The 15,389-nt window shown below is 51.4% G+C and overlaps 1 protein-coding gene across 3 annotated transcripts; it reads right to left on the bottom strand.

Annotated features, from left to right (window-relative positions):
- Positions 1-606: 606 nt before the first annotated feature.
- Positions 607-15,064, bottom strand: TAL1 (TAL bHLH transcription factor 1, erythroid differentiation factor). Of its 3 annotated transcripts, none has more exons than XM_079154958.1 (5): positions 15,015-15,064; positions 12,090-12,243; positions 8,502-8,948; positions 7,249-7,343; positions 607-4,209 (listed from the first exon to the last, which is right to left on the bottom strand). In XM_079154958.1, the coding sequence occupies exons 3-5, from the start codon at positions 8,945-8,947 to the stop codon at positions 3,755-3,757; spliced, it is 996 nt and encodes a 331-aa protein (XP_079011084.1). In that variant the 5' UTR covers position 8,948; positions 12,090-12,243; positions 15,015-15,064; the 3' UTR covers positions 607-3,754. The 3 variants fall into 3 exon arrangements, with proteins under 3 accessions (XP_079011084.1, XP_079011083.1, XP_079011082.1); XM_079154957.1 differs by lacking the exon at positions 15,015-15,064 and adding an exon at positions 12,529-13,881; XM_079154956.1 differs by lacking the exon at positions 15,015-15,064 and having other exon boundaries at positions 12,090-13,881.
- Positions 15,065-15,389: the final 325 nt, after the last annotated feature.

Raw genomic sequence — 15,389 nt, forward strand, 5'->3', positions numbered from 1 at the left:
AGCCCACCCTACTGAAGTCCTCAATAATCAAACGGTCCACATGCAGTGACCTCCTCCAGACTCAGAATCCCTGCCTCCAACCACATTCCCATTCCCAAACCTCCAGGACAGCCCTCCCAGGTAATATGGATACCACCACAGGGCCTCCACTTGAGGCTTCCTAAGTCTTCGGCCTGTCTCTGAGCCCCCAGTCCTCAAGAGCCAGAAGTAGGAGCTGCAGGCTCCTATGAGTCACCAGGTAACTGGGGCCCTCCCATGGCAACACCCTAATTGGTCCTGAACCTATGCTGGAAGTTACTGCCCCAGCTATGGAAGCTGAGCCAACAGAGAGGGCCTGTCTTCAGAGCTGCCCAATACTTCCAACATTAGGTGCAGGATGCTGAGGAAATAGGCCTCCTCTGCTAGACCCAGGCAGGAGGAGAATGGAAACACTCAGTGGGGAGCCTCCCTCCTCCCCACTAGTCCTGCCCCTGCCTCCCACTTCCTGAAAGGACAGCTGAGTCCTGAAAACTCCATTTCAGAGGAAGCAGGTTCTTGCCATCCTTTTCCATTTAATATCCCAATTCTCAGGCCTAGGGGTGCAAAGTGCAAGCAAAAAAGTCCAGCCCCTTTGTAAAACTTTTATTTAGAAATCTTCCCCATATAACCTTATATATGTACACACATCATCATCACCACATGGGTTTTTTTGCTAGTCACACACCCACAGTGTTGGCCTCTAGGCTGTACAAAGGTCAAGGTACCGGAGTGGTTACTCCTCTTCTGCAGAAAAACGCAGAGACCAACGCAATTCATCACATACAGTACAACATTGACCGAAAGTGCTGGGCCCGCCCACGGAAACACGGCACTATGTACACAGGCAGGGGCAAGCCTCGGCAGAGGGTCACGTACCACTGAAATCACAAGTACGGAGAGACCCACCCAAATGGCCGATAGAGCTGTCGGCTGACTATAGATGTTGTGCCCTTTGCTTTATTTTTAGAAAAGGATAAAGGTTGTACCATCTTGTCATTTGCCACTACAAATAAAACTGTGTGAGTTCTTCTTAAAAGATGGGATTCCCTCTAGTTACATTCATCTTTGTTTGCCTCAAAATGTTGAACTTTACATTTTTTTTTTCCTTTTCGCACAGATATTATGGATATTCTTGGAGTGTTGCCATTTCTTCATGGGCAAGAAAGAGGCAAAGAAAGAGAAAGCCCTGGAGTACAAAAGATGGAAATAGAAATTATAGATCTTCTTTAGTTCTTACAAAGACCTAAAACCAAGCTCTTCTCTGTCCAGGCCTCTTTGTGGGTAGCCCCATTACATTTTACATAGCCTGCCCATGTTCCCAAATCTCTTTTCCTCTCTCACTCCTGTCCCTTGCCTTGGAATGAGACAGAAATTCAGACAATCTGGAGAAATGAGGAGGGTCTGGATAAATCAGGCAAAAGTGGTGTAAAAAAAACTTAAATTACCCACTCGTTCACTCCCCAGGCCTGGACTCAGGCTGGGAACCCCACAGCAGGATTGGTACTGAGGGAAACAGAGATATGTATTTTTTTTTCCTAGTTCTGGGGATGGAACCCAGGACCTTGAGCATGCTAGGAAAGTGCTCTACCACTGAGCTACACCCCAGCCGGCAACAGCTTTGTGGTCTCAAAACACTTCCAGTTTCACAACTGCATTCAATCCACACAGCTGCCCTAGGAGACAGGACAAGCCAGGGTATTTATGAAAAACTGACACTTGGGTACCTTATCCCAGTCATGCTGCAAGTCTAAGAGAAAGGGGAACTGGATTCTTGAGTTCCCAATAGAATGTGTGACCCATCTCACAAAACCCATCCACCCAACCACTCATCCACACGTAACCACTTTCATTCCCACGTCAAGGTTAATCCACTGAGAAGCAAACACAGCCTTAGAGCCCAGGACAGTTGCTCCATTTTTACATAGGTGAGACTCCTGACAGAAACTTCTAAGCATTGGCAAAGAACCAACCCTAGTGTTCATCAAAATATGATTTGGGGTGTTTGAAGTGAGATGGAGAGTCAGCGTGCTTCTATGATCAACCATATTGTCCCCATGGCCAAGAATTGGACCTCACAACTTAAAAGGAAGGGAGGGGAGCTTGGATCATTTCTTTTCTGCATAGGGCTGTACTGGAGGCCTCATCACAGCGGGGGTAAGCTACTGGGCCGAAACTCAGAACAGGAAAGGCGCTTTCCAACAGCCACAGTGATGGGTTCTTGCATGACAGGATATTTTCTCTGACCTCAAAAGCAGAGCCTGGTGGGAAAGGGCTGGGGTGACTTAAAGTACAATGACAAATACAGAGGACTTTTGTGCAGTTTGTTTCATGGGCTTAGAAATGCATCACAGGCAGAAAACTATGTCCCACCACCTGGATTGACACGGGGATAAACAAAGGGGTAGTCGTTCACACTACAAAAGGATTCTTCACTACACAAAAGAACTTGCAGTAGTTATTTCTTTAAAACATGAAGGATAAGGATTTGATTTACAAAAGTGTCATGTACAACTTTTGGAGGGGACACTTCTGTTGCAATACACCAACCTCCCCTACACACCCTTGATGACTAAAAGCTGCACAATCACAGGGTACTTAAAGTTCTGCTAGATGAATGTGCATATGTTTAGCCAGGGCCTGGTCTCTGATTGGATTTCCCATGCCCTAGAAATGGGGTTGTGTCCTGGGTCATATCCAGACCTAAAGATTCCACCAATAACTGAATTAAGAAAAAAAAAATTTAAATACAAATAATTCATAGGACAGTTTGTGCTCAATTCATTCAGAAGACCAGACTATTAGCAGACATCTTGCAGCAGGGAACACCTTCTAAGCTTCTAGCAGAATGTGCATGGGGCTGCCCTTCTCCTCTCAGCACCAACAGGTGCCTACTAGCACACTGGCATTTGCTCACCAGCACAAACAGGGATGAGCAGGTTTCGAAGCCCACATACCCAAAATCTCTTGCTCATTTTCACTCTCATATCATTTTCCCTTTCTTTGCCTTCACACAAAGCCCAACAGGGCATGCTCAAGGCTGCAGACTCCAGCTCCACAACCACAGGATAGGAAGGCAAGTCTCAGTGGGGAGAAAGAACTTTGATCCCCAGGGCAAGAAGTAAGGGCTACTGGGTTTCCTGACCCTCTGGCCCAGCTAGTCCAGGGCAGGCTGTCCAATGGCCAACTTCTTCAACCAGGCCCTGAAGAAGGCACCTCAAGGCTTGTGACTCTCCGCAGCAGCTGGCAAGCTGGATGGATCAACATGGGCCTGGGTGAAGACAGGGCTCAAGAAATGGGCAGCCACTGGGTACCTATATATTTGGACAGAAGCAGCCACAAAATACACCCAGCCAGCTTGGGAGGGGCTAATGGCAAGGCAGAGACTGCTGGATACCTCAGATGACACAGCAGACAACTCCAGGTGTCAGCCAAGACAAGGCTCCAAACTCCAGGCCAAACAGTGACACTTGAGCCTCTCTCTTAGGAAGTCTTAGGGTTTGGGGAAGGGGGAAGACCGTGCCATCTTCAGAAAAAGTACCTACCACTTTGCTCCATTTTCCTGTTCTCCTACTGAGGCAGGAAACAGAAAAGCCAGCCTTAGGGCTTCCCAAAGTTCAGAGCACAAGGGAATTTCATAAAGTCCATTGCCCTGTTTCTCATCTCACTTGCCCTAAAGCTCACTATCCCAGTGGCCTAGGGGTCCTCTCCCAGTTGGTCCTGGGTGACCCCAGACCCATCACCGGGGACCAGCCCCATCACTGGCAGGCAGCAGGGCAGAATGGAGGCTGCGGGCCGTGTGCTTGGGTGCCGGCTCCTCGGTGTAGCTGTCCGGGCTGGCTGCCCCGTCCAGGGAGCTGCCGCAGCTGGAGTTGGGGGAAAGCACGTCCTGCAGGAGGTCATCTGGAGGAGCGCCAACCCCTGTTCCACCCCCGCCTCCGCCCGCCCCCACCACGGGGTCCTTGCCAGGCTTGGCCCGCTGGGTGCCCTCCTCCTCCTGGTCATTAAGCAGCTTGGCCAGGAAGTTGATGTACTTCATAGCTAGGCGGAGGATCTCATTTTTGCTGAGCTTCTTGTCTGGGGGATGCGTGGGGATCAGCTTGCGGAGCTCAGCAAAGGCCCCATTCACATTCTGCTGCCGCCATCGCTCCCGGCTGTTGGTGAATATCCGCCGCACTACTTTCGTGTGGGGACCTGGAGGGTAGGAGGACACAGGTTAGGAAAACAAGCTGAGATTTACCCCCTCAAAGGACTCTCCATTCACTGGAAGGATTCAGAGACCCAGAATGCCTTTTTGTTGTTGTTGTTGTTACTCAGGAGACTCATATTCTGAGTTCAGTTCATGTCACCTCCTCTGGGATCTTCCTTCAACCCTCCAGACCCATCTAACAAAACCCTATGTCCCTACTGCTCCTTTGTCCCCATCACTCTTGATTGTTATATATGTTTCTGTGCTTGGCACCGTCTCAGGGTTGTGCAGAATTTGAGACGGTATGTCATTCATTTCATCAGTCACTTGTGCTAAGAGCATTATGTAGCAAGACAGAGTAGAGCCAGACCCTCTAGATTCAATTCCTGAATTGAACTGTTCACTAGACAAGTCCCTCTGGGCAAGGCCCTTAAACTCTGTGCCTTAGCTTCTTCATCCATAAAATGGAGAGAGTACTGGTAAGTAAAGTCATAAGAAAAATTATTAGGTAGGTTTGATGCCTCATGCAGGTAATGTCCTTAACACAGCCTGCCTCAGTTTAAACATTCAATTTGTGTTAGCTATTACTAGCCATTAATCAAATTTTTACTAACAACTCAGGTACTGTGCTAGGCATTAAGACATAATGGTGAACAAATATACTCCTGCCCTCATGAAGCTTACATTTGGAAGGTATGAGAGACAATAAACAAGTAGTAAAAAAAAAAAAAATCAGGGGGCCAAATAATAAGTAAAAGACAGAAAAGAGCTACTACTACTCTTTGTGAAGGTGCCTGGAAAATGTCTTTCTGATGTGATGACATGTATAAGGTAAAAACTTAAAGCTGAAATGAAGTCAGCCAGGCACAGGAAGAGAAAGGAAGAAGAGTGTCCAAGCAGAGGGGATGTCATGTACACAGTCCAGAGTGTCATGTGCATAGCCCCAGAGGCGGAAAAGGGCTTAAGCTAGCCTGGCTGGAATATTGGAGTAGGCAGGACTCAGATCCCACAGGGCCCTGTGGTAAAGTGTAAGGATTTTATTATAGGGGTGATGGAAAGCACAGAGTAGGGGCTTTAGTACAGGTTTCCTGAGTAACTAATCATTGAGATGGGAGGAGGGAGGAATGAAGGGAAAGTAGAGCCCTGAAGGGAAAGAAATTACCCTGTGGGCTCCCTGCCCAAGAAGAGGTGAGGAGAGACAGCCATGCATGGTCATGGTCTTAGGCTTCAGACAGGCTTTGGAGGACTGCCTCAGTCTCCCTGTCTACAATGCATTGCTTAAAGCGTAACCCAATCGTCTCTAGCATCCTGGTACTAAGGCTTGCAGAGCAGAAGCAGCCACCAGAACACACATATGGAACACTTACAGTATGCAAAGTACTGTGCTAAATGTTCAAGTGTGACCTGTTAGGCAGTCCCAGTTTCAATGGAAGGTGCTTACTGTCCCTCAAATCCCTCCACAGCTTTCTGACCAGCACAGGAAGGGAGGGGAGAGGGTGAGCACTCACATGTCCTCAGCACCTGCTCTGAGCCAGGCCCTGAAAACATTTTTCTCCATCATACTCTCTGAACAATCTGGAAGGAAACTATTATTCACCCCATTTACAAGGAACTTTGGCTCAGAAAAATTTAGCAATAAGAATCCATAAGTCCTGATTCTAGAACTTGTACTGGTTCTACTTCTATGGACTCTTGGTTCAGTCTCTGGTTTCTAAGTCCCAGGGACATGTCCTGCACTCCCACCCCTCCCTATACCTATATGTCTAACTATTCCTCTCTGGGTCCTTCCCTGAGGCACCACACACACACACACACACAAGTACACATACACAAACATTCCTTCCTCTTTCCTTGTCTGTTCATCCTTCTGGCATCCTCTGTCTCTCTCTGGCCTGGCACTGAGTAGGTGCTTAGTACACACTGGTAACATTTACGGACAATGACTTTCCTATGCTCCTGCACTTCCCCAACCCTCTTACCTGGTTCTTCTGCCTCTTCCCTGAGGAACTTCATGGTTGGTCTTGCCTACTTCCAATTTGGTACCCCCAGTTCTCCTAAGCTCTAATCCAACAGCACCCCATCACCCTTCCCTCTTGGTCCCATATGCCCTTGACCCAGGCAGTCTTGGACTTCTGAGGTTTGTTCTGTTGTTAGAATCTAGCCTACTTCTCTCCCAAACCCCACAGAGGCCACTATCCAGGAAGCTCAAGCACTCTATACACACACACACACACACACACACACACACACACACCATTTGCCAGCTCCCAGCATAAGTCCCGGCTCTCCTAAGGCCCCAGGGCCCTTCTTCCAGGAGCCCCAGCCAGGCTGAAGCCTTGCAAACTCTAGTGACTTGCTCAAACTCCCTCGGCTCTGAAGATCCCACTCTTCTGTCCTGGTGTTGGGACCCAGTTACATCAGGTCAATTTTGGGAGGAAGACAGGGGTCCTCCAAATCTCCCAATCAAGTTCAGGACCAAAGAATACTCGGGTAGTTCACAGAAGTCCTGAGGCCTCTCTGGGCCAGAATAGAATCTGTGATGCCAAGAAGAACTCCAGGTCTCAGCCCAGAATGTGGAACAAAAGATAGGTAAGGGTGGGACACAATGTAGGGCCCTTAGAGGTGCAATTTCAGGCAGGAGCAGACTCCAGACTCCAAAGAGGCATTGAGGAGAGGAGCAGGGACTCCCTGAGAGGTCAGGGGTTAGAGTAGATTGTTCCTGCCTTCCTCAGGATCCTTGCCAGAAGGTAGGAAAGGAGCCGAGAGTGGGGACTAGAACTGACTCTGTAGCTGTAGGAAATACACCACTCTAAGTCCCTCTCCTATGTTCCCTCCTTCCAGGGTATGAGTTCAACCCTCCCAGCCTTACCTATGTCTTCACCTCACTCCAGCTCAGTTCCAAGGAAAAGGGTTTTGACAGTTTGAGGTTCCGAGGTGACCTGCCCACCTATGTGGGACACCTACGTAGTCCAGATATTCCTCCTCCACAGGTCTCTAACCAGCGAGAGGGGTAGGGTACAGAGGTGAGGACAGGGGAAACTCACCATCAGTAATCTCCATCTCGTAGGGGGAGGGTCTCCTCTTCACTCGATTGTTAGTGGTGAACATGGGAAAGGCATCAGGCTCCCCAAAGAAACCGCTGTGGAGGGAGCAGGCAAATCACAAGATCACACATTGGGCGAATGAGAGAAAGAGCTCCTTTCTCTCCGAATGAGAGAAAGATCTTCCCCACCTGTCCTTGATCCCCTCACTCCTGGAAGGAAACCCTGCTCCTTTCACACTTGAATTTGAAAGATGAATTTTACACACACACACACACACACACACACACACACACACAGAGGTGAACTCACAGAGCAAACACAAAAAAATGAACACATACACACACTCTCCTCCCCTAGAAAGCACACAAACCACACGGACACCTTCACTCCCAAACAGGTACCTATACAGGCAGTTGTGGCCTGAACACCTGATGGTAAGCAACTCCTGCACCACAAAGGGGCATGATGTTCCCTCCTACCAAACTCACCCCACCTTCACCAGCGCCCCCTCTGCCCCGCCCTCCGATGCCACCACGCACAGGAAACCCTGACTCATCGCCTCCAACTTGCTCCCCTACCGATGGCTCTCCCCCATCACCCACTCGCGGTTCTCTCCCGCTTCCTCACGGCCTGTCCTGCACTCTACCCTGCCTGCTCTTCCCCTCCCATCCTGACCCGGCATCCTCCCTGCAACTTCGCAGTAACCCAGCAGGGAAGCCTGTTCCCTCACACCTACAGTACAAACTAAGCCAGGTACCACAGCTGGGGGCCGAGGGGCTAGGGCAGACTCCATCAAGGATTTATTCGCCCCCCCATATCCTTCTCTCTTGCCTGTCCACCTAGGGCTACACCTTCCAGCATTTCACACACTCAGCAGCAAACACCACCTCTCTCACAGAGGAGCTCATTCAGACACATTTGCCAGGGACTCACATACAGAGGACCCCCCCACCCACCCACACTACCACCACCCAGCACACAATGCAATTACTCTCACACAGTCTCAAGCGTGCACCACTGAAGGCTTCCTTACACGCCGATGTGCACGCCGCAAGTCACATCTATCTCGCAGCCACACACACGCTCCCTAGCTCTCTCGAAGCAGGCTTCTTTCCTATGTTCTCACACCGGCTCCAGCTTCTGGCTCCTACTCCCCGAGGTTCCAAACGACACGTCCCTTCCCGCGATCCACAGCCAGGAGAGTAGTCGGCTCCCACGTACAGACGGGGAGCCCAGCTGCTGCAGCCGCTCACCTGCCGAGTGAAGCCAGCGGCTGGCTGAGGCTGTAGAGCAGAGCTCGGCCGGGGCCGCCGGGGGCCGCCAGCGCTGGCGGGCTCAGCTGCACCATGCGGCCGTCGCCTGGCAGCTCCGCCGGGGCCGAGGTGGGCGCGGGCGCCGGGGCGGGTCCGGGAGGTCTGCACAGCTCGGTGGTGGGCACCCGATGGCGCGCTTCGGCCGCCGCCGCGTCTCGGCCCTTTAAGTCTCTCGCGGCGCCGCCCCCACCGGCGGGGCCGCCCCCCGGGCCGCCGCGAGCACCCAGCTCGATGACCGGGGGCTCGGCTGGGGCCGCGCGGCTCGTCTCCTTGGTGACGCCGTTCAGCAGGACCAGGTGCGGGGGGGCCATGCGGGCCTCGGCCGCTTCCCGTCCCTCTAGCGGGGGGTCACTGCGTGCCGCCTCGCTCGGCGGCCGCTCGGTCATCCTGCGGGTATACAGACAGACAAGCGGACGGCCGCTCTGACAACAGCCCCCAGCCCAGCCGCAGAGAGCTGCCGGGCAGAGAGGAACTCGCGCACAGAGGCCTGAGACGCAAACTTAGCGCCAAGAAGACACACACCCCAGTCCTCGATCCTGGGGACCTGAAAGCCAGGCGGGTCTGCGGCCCAAGGAAAAGGGCTTATCTGCACTGGGAGGAGGGGGAGTGCCAGGGAGGCACAGAGACTGAGGGCCAAAAGGACACAAATGGAGAAAGAAGGCAGATACACTGGAAGAAAAGAAAACCGAAGGGAATAAAAGGAGGAAGGAAACGTACAAAGAGGAGTAAAAGGGCACCCCGTGCCCCTTCTCAAGCCGCAAGGGAAGAGGAGGGAACAAATCCCCGACCCGTGTTCTTCCCGCCCCGCTTTTGGTTTTGGCGGGGAATCTGTCATGTACGGTTGGGGTGCTTTCGGAACAGCCCTTCACCTCTCTGCAACACCCTCCCTCAGCCGCCGGAGGGACACACACATACACACCCCGCACACATACACCCAGAAACCTGGGAGGTGGAAGTAGGGAATTTCATTAGTCCCTGTAGGGACTGGTGTTCTCTCCGCCAACGCTGTAAAAAAAAAAAAATAATCCAAAGAAATTGTTCCACACCCCCCAAATACACATTCACCTGGTTGTGCTGAGCAAATTCACCCTGTATTCAGTGCACTGTTGAATTGCTCCTACCCAGATACACAGAAGATGGGTCACCAAGAGACAAAGATGGTGCTGGGATTAAGATGATTCTGGCACTACAGACCTATATGCTTCATCCTATTCTGCTCAGTGGGACTCAGCAGTAAGGGAAGACTGACTGAGATGATATGAAGCCTAGACATTCAAAGAGGCCTATAGGATCTGATCTCCACTCCAAAATCAGGATGAGGTATCAAGAAGGCCCTTGAATGCTTCCAGTCCCCACTTTCCCATCTTGGTGTTCTCTAAGAAATAGAACTCTGATCTCACTTTGTGTTATTGTCCTATATATACACTGGAACCCAGAAACTCCCTCTATCCTGCACAACCACACTCTAAGATAACCACAGCCACTCTATTTCCCATGAGTATTCTAAAGTCTTTCATCACCCAGCTTTCCCAGATAGAAACAAATCCCAAAAAGGACCTAACAGAAAAATCATGAGACTCAGAATCCAGAGTTTGGGCATGTTTGTGAGTTATTTTAATAAAAACATACTAACACACTTCATAAATTGTCTAAAATAAGTTTTCTGCTCTCAGGGTTATGTAACTGGGGTATGTTAAAGCAGAACAGAAATAGACCAAAGTCCCAGTCAGCTCAGAGCAGAGTCCATCTAATATTTGTGGCAGCCATCAAGTTCCTCCACTCTGCCACTGCACAATATTCTGGACAGAGTCATCTGAGAACTGTTCCTTCCTCCCCAGAAGGGAGACTGACTGAACCTTCCCAAGTTTCCTACAGAATTCAGCTCAATTACCAGCACACACACTAGCTGGTAGAGAACAGAGATTCAGACTGCACACCTATGCTGGGTCTGCCAGCCCCCCACTTAGCCTGGAAATTATAAAATTCCCCAAGTTTTGATGTACACAGTCAACAAAGGCAGTGCATCTACAATGCTTCATTGAAAGTGAGCTTTTGATTATAATGGAGACAAAAGGTTTGGATTCACAGGATGCCACAGCTAAGACACTCAGGCCACTGGAAATGAACCAAAAGCATACCAGCCATCCTAGCTTTCCTACCGTACCTTTGCTGAAATACACCAGAAATATAGTTCTTAGTGAAATGTACAAGCCCTCAGGTGTTGGCTCCCTACTTCAAAGTCACCACCATCAGTGTATACCCAGTGACATGTGCTTCAACTCTAGCTTCTAAATGACAAATGATGTGCACTCCAATCAAATGAGCTCAAACTCTCTTATGACACATGTATATGCTGATTAATTCTGCCCTGCAGCAGTAAAAGCAAATTCCTGAGAGGCAAAAGGAGCATATATTCCACATGAGTTGACCCTGGCCCCAGTGTTCCTCTCCAAATGCCTATAAATATCCATATATCCAAAGCTTCCTGTGAGAGACATAGATTAGCCCTGGGACTCTCTGGGAGGCCTCTCCTTGCTCCCTCCCCTGGAACTCAGGAAAACCCAGCCACCTCTTCTGAGCCCAGGATCACTCCAGTCAGGGGTCCATACCCAGGAGAAGAAAGCCATCAGATGACTCATAAGCACCTATGATTGTTGAGGACTAAACTGCATCACTTGGCTTCAGTTAAGATTACTGAAAGGAAAGCCTGGGTGATTTTTATTCGTTTTTATTTGGAGAGGATGGAGAAGTGGGGAGGTTTAGGACAGAATGGCACTGGACTATTTGACAATTCTTCTCTTTGTGCAGTAGAAATTCAGCTTGCAGCCCTCAACACCAAATCCTCACACCTCAGTTGCCAAACAGCAGAGTCTTTCAGCGTGTGCCTAAACAAGAAGGTCCCCAATCTCTAGTCCCAACCCTCCATTCCCTGGTATGGAGAATTTCTTAGATGAAACAGCCTCCATAGGGCCAGGGCTAGAGCCACCACCTTACACTGGCCTCCAATCCCTCCTACTGCATCAACACCAGCAGGACACTCTGGGGAGCCTGAATCCACATCAAACCCAAATCCACCAGTATCTGCTTCTACCGAGTGGAGGCTGTTCCAGCACTACAGGCCCTAGGCCTCAGGCCCTGTGTCAAGGGCTCACCCAAGAAGCCAGGATGGCTTGGGCCTTCTTCCTGCAGGAGCTCCAGGCACAGTCTAAAACACCCGGATATAGCCGCCACAAAGTTACCGGCCTTGTGTAATGTCCACTGAACCCAGACGGATGAGAGCCGCAGGAGGACTCAGTTCAACCAGCTGGTTTTACTGGAGGCCGGAAAAAGGAAAGAGCCCTGCTGGATGCCAGAAGTAGCTAGTGGCAGTCAGACCTGAATTCCCAACTCAATATAAGACCAGGCTCATCTCTTCCTGAGCCTTCCCCACCTCAAGCGGGAACCCCAAGTCTTTCCTGGATACTTTGTTCTCCAACACTCACACTTACCCCCCACCACCCCCCCCCCCAAAAAAAAAAAAAAACTCACCTGGGACATATTTAGAGAGACTGGCCCCTCTGAACAGGACCTTCACTCCTCTGCTGGAGGAGAGGGGTCAAGGTTGTGGCCAGGGGTCTTTGCTTTCCCCCTCTCTCGCTGAAAGGCTAGCAGTTAGTTGGGCTGCGGTGTGGTCCTGGGCGGTCTGCCGCGCCCAAAGCGAGTTTCCAGGAACGATGGGGGTGGAGAGAAAAAGGGAGGGCGAGAGGGAGGGGAGAGAAAAATGGGGGTCAATGGCTGGGAGTTACCTCATGTCCCCCACCAACCAGCCTACGGAACCACGAACTGCTTTCTGCCCCCAACCTGCAGGTGTTTGGAGCCTCCCCCACTCCCCTTAAAAATGAACACTAGGCCTGACCAATCAGGAATAACTATTTAGTCCAACAACAACAACCCCTCCCGGCAGGCTGCCCAGAGCGTTTTTTCGTACCCTCCAACTGGGATCGGACTGGTTCAGTATGGCCGAATTTGTTTTCTAAGCACGGACGTGTCTACCCGGTATACTCTGCAACCAGAGCCAGGCCCTGGCCACAGCGCATAGGGGTACCTACTCCCCGGCCTGATGTAGATGGGTGGGGGTATGTGTCGGGAAAGGTGAATAGAGTCTCCAGGCCCTTATCTGTGGTGCAGAACACCAAAATCCAACCCCCTCCTCCACAATACTCTCCTGACCCCCATCTACCCATCTCCAGCCCAAAGTGAAACCAGAACTCGATTCCAAGGGCTCTACTTTCCTGAAGGAATGGAACGGAGTCAGAATGGGGGGGGGGGGTCTGATCTATTCAGGTCCTTTCTTTTCTCTCTCCTGACGAGAAAGAGAAAAAGAGGGAGAGAGAGAAAGAAAGAAAGAGCGAGCAAGTTAGGGTAAGTAAGGGAGAGAGAAATAAAAGGGGTAAATTCTTCCTCTTCCCTGCCACCAGTCCTACAATACGATTTCCGATTTTTCAGGGTTTAGACAGGCAGAATGGGGGGGGGTTTCTAGTAATTTGTTGCAGTGATAAACAGGCAAAAGGGAAGGAGGATTAAAAACCAACCAGATACTGTTTCTAAGGGTGTAGCCAGATTTAGTTTGCTTTTACCCCCCCCCCAGTGGGTTTTGTTTAATTTGTTTTGCCTAAATTGTCCAGTTTATCATCACACATCGAAGTCTTGGATTAATTGCAAAGGCTTCCTTCCTTTTGCCGTGACTCTGATGGAAATACAGGAATAATTCTTCCCTGAATTTCGATCCAGTGCGGGAGATTTTCTTTCTCCTCTTCTAATCCAAATGGGAAAAGGGGAAGAAAGAAAGAGGGGAACCCACTCATCCCGGTGTGTTAGTTCGGGGTTGTGTTTGCTTCATGACTGAATCTCGGTCCAACCCCCTCCATTTTCTCTCCCTACCCCAAACCCAACAACTTGAAAACAGAGCTGGAGGGCGGGGGTAATAGGACTGCGCGGCTTTGTTCTCCCACCAAAGAAGCTAAAGGGACTTGCTGCCGCGCTTTTGGACGATTATTTTTAATCAAAATAGAATGCTAATGATGATGATCATGATGATGATGACATTGGCAATCACAACAACTGGCAAAACAAAATCCTTTCTTCTCCAGTCAGGGCAACACTGACCCCATTCTTCCGAGAAGCGCGAACTCGGTGGTGGCCACCCATGCGACAGGCATCTGACCCATACGGAATATCGCTCATCGAGGAAAGGGTAGGAAAATGTCCCCAGGAGGTGATCCCGAGGGCCCCCACCCGTGGCGCGAGGCCTTGGAAAAATGCATCCATTGTCCTTACCAGGCCTCTCTTCTAGACCACTGCGGCCGGCCGCACCCGTGAAACTGACCAGAAAAGGGCGAAGCCGGAGTGCGGCGCGAACCCAAGCCCGCGGCAGCCGGCTTGAAGGCGCGGGCCTCTGCGAGCGCTGCTCAGCTTCCAGCTTGCAAGAGCTTCCCACTCACCAACGAACCCTTCAAACACCGAGGCGCAGACTGACCTCCGGACAGAGCAGCAGCCGATTGGGCTCTGTCCGCCCATCCAAGCCAGCACTGGCTCTCGAATACATCATAATTTGGAATAAAATGTGAAATCCCGCTCCCCGCCCCCATGCCGACGTCCCCACCAGTGCTGGATCTCTCGCTCACCCTCCCCCACTCCCGCCCCCAGCGATTTGCAAATGCACCTCTAAAGGACACAGGCATACAGACACACAACTCAGTGTGGACAGGGCCACACAAGGTCCAGCCCCATGGGAGGGAGGCAAATCAACACAACCAAGCACTGCCCCACAAGCCGACATGGTCAGACCCGCACGCTGCCCAACATGACACAACGAAATCAGTCAAATGCAATCACTCACGGACACACATCCCAACATAGGATCACACAGGCGCGACATAACAACGAAACCACCCAAACACAATCGCCAGGACCACACAACCCAACAGCAGAACCCGAACCCTGTTGAGAAAGGAAAAGGGCGAATGACACACAACGAATAAACGGCAGAAGGGCCTCGAGGGTCCAAATCTACACACTCAAACAGTGCAGGCACCATTGCACAGGGACATACAACCTATCGCCAAAAAGACCACACTCGGAAACAGCCAACATTGCCCACAGCTCACACGCACGCACTCTCACAATCCCACCGCATGCACACAACCACGAAGAAGAAATGAAAACCAACCACCGCCTCGCGCATTTCTGTATATTGCGTAAGGAAAAAGGGGAAGGAAGGAAGAGAGTCTCGGAGGCGGGAGGGGGACGGCGAGGGCGGGGGTGTCTGTGGAAAATGCCCCCCAACTAAAGAAACTGCAGGAAAAGGAGCGCAGGCGTCTTCTGCGGGTGTGGGGAGCGAGGGAAGAAACTGACGAGGAATTCCGTGGGAGGCGGGAGGTCGCTTCTCCCCCAGAAAAAGGCCAGAATGCTCACGTTTTTCCGTACGGGGGGACGCGTGTGGCCATTTTGAGGCCAGCTCCTTGGCGGTGGAGGCCCGGCCCCTCCGCAGCCCGCGCCCCCGCCCGCCCGCCAGCCCGCGCCCGGCTCCTGCCCCACCGCGCTCTAATCCCGCTCACGTTCCAGGCCTCGTTAGCATGGGCCGAGGCGCGCCGGGGCCGTGTGCGCCGCTGAGATAAGGCACTGCCGCGGGTCCGCCCGCCCCCGATAAGCGCCTCGGCCATTATGGGCCAAATGATTCATTTTAATTTGGCAATTTCACCGGAGGGAGTGGGAACTGGTTGCGCGGCGCTGGGACCGGCTCCGGAATGCGCCACCGAGAGAACGAGCATGCTGCCTTCCACCGGCGGA

Source organism: Sciurus vulgaris (assembly GCF_902686455.1).
Source record: "Sciurus vulgaris genome assembly, chromosome: 1".
NCBI lineage: Eukaryota > Metazoa > Chordata > Mammalia > Rodentia > Sciuridae > Sciurus > Sciurus vulgaris.

What these genes read in the sequence shown, in the direction of transcription:
- TAL1 (XM_079154958.1), bottom strand. Translation starts at nt 8,947, where the DNA reads ATGACCGAGCGGCCGCCGAGCGAGGCGGCACGCAGTGACCCCCCGCTA. An exon ending in CCGCTGGCTTCACTCGGCAG is followed by an intron (nt 7,344 to 8,501) that starts GTGAGCGGCTGC and finishes CTCCCTCCACAG; the next exon opens with CGGTTTCTTTGGGGAGCCTG. An exon ending in CGAGATGGAGATTACTGATG is followed by an intron (nt 4,210 to 7,248) that starts GTGAGTTTCCCC and finishes CCTACCCTCCAG; the next exon opens with GTCCCCACACGAAAGTAGTG.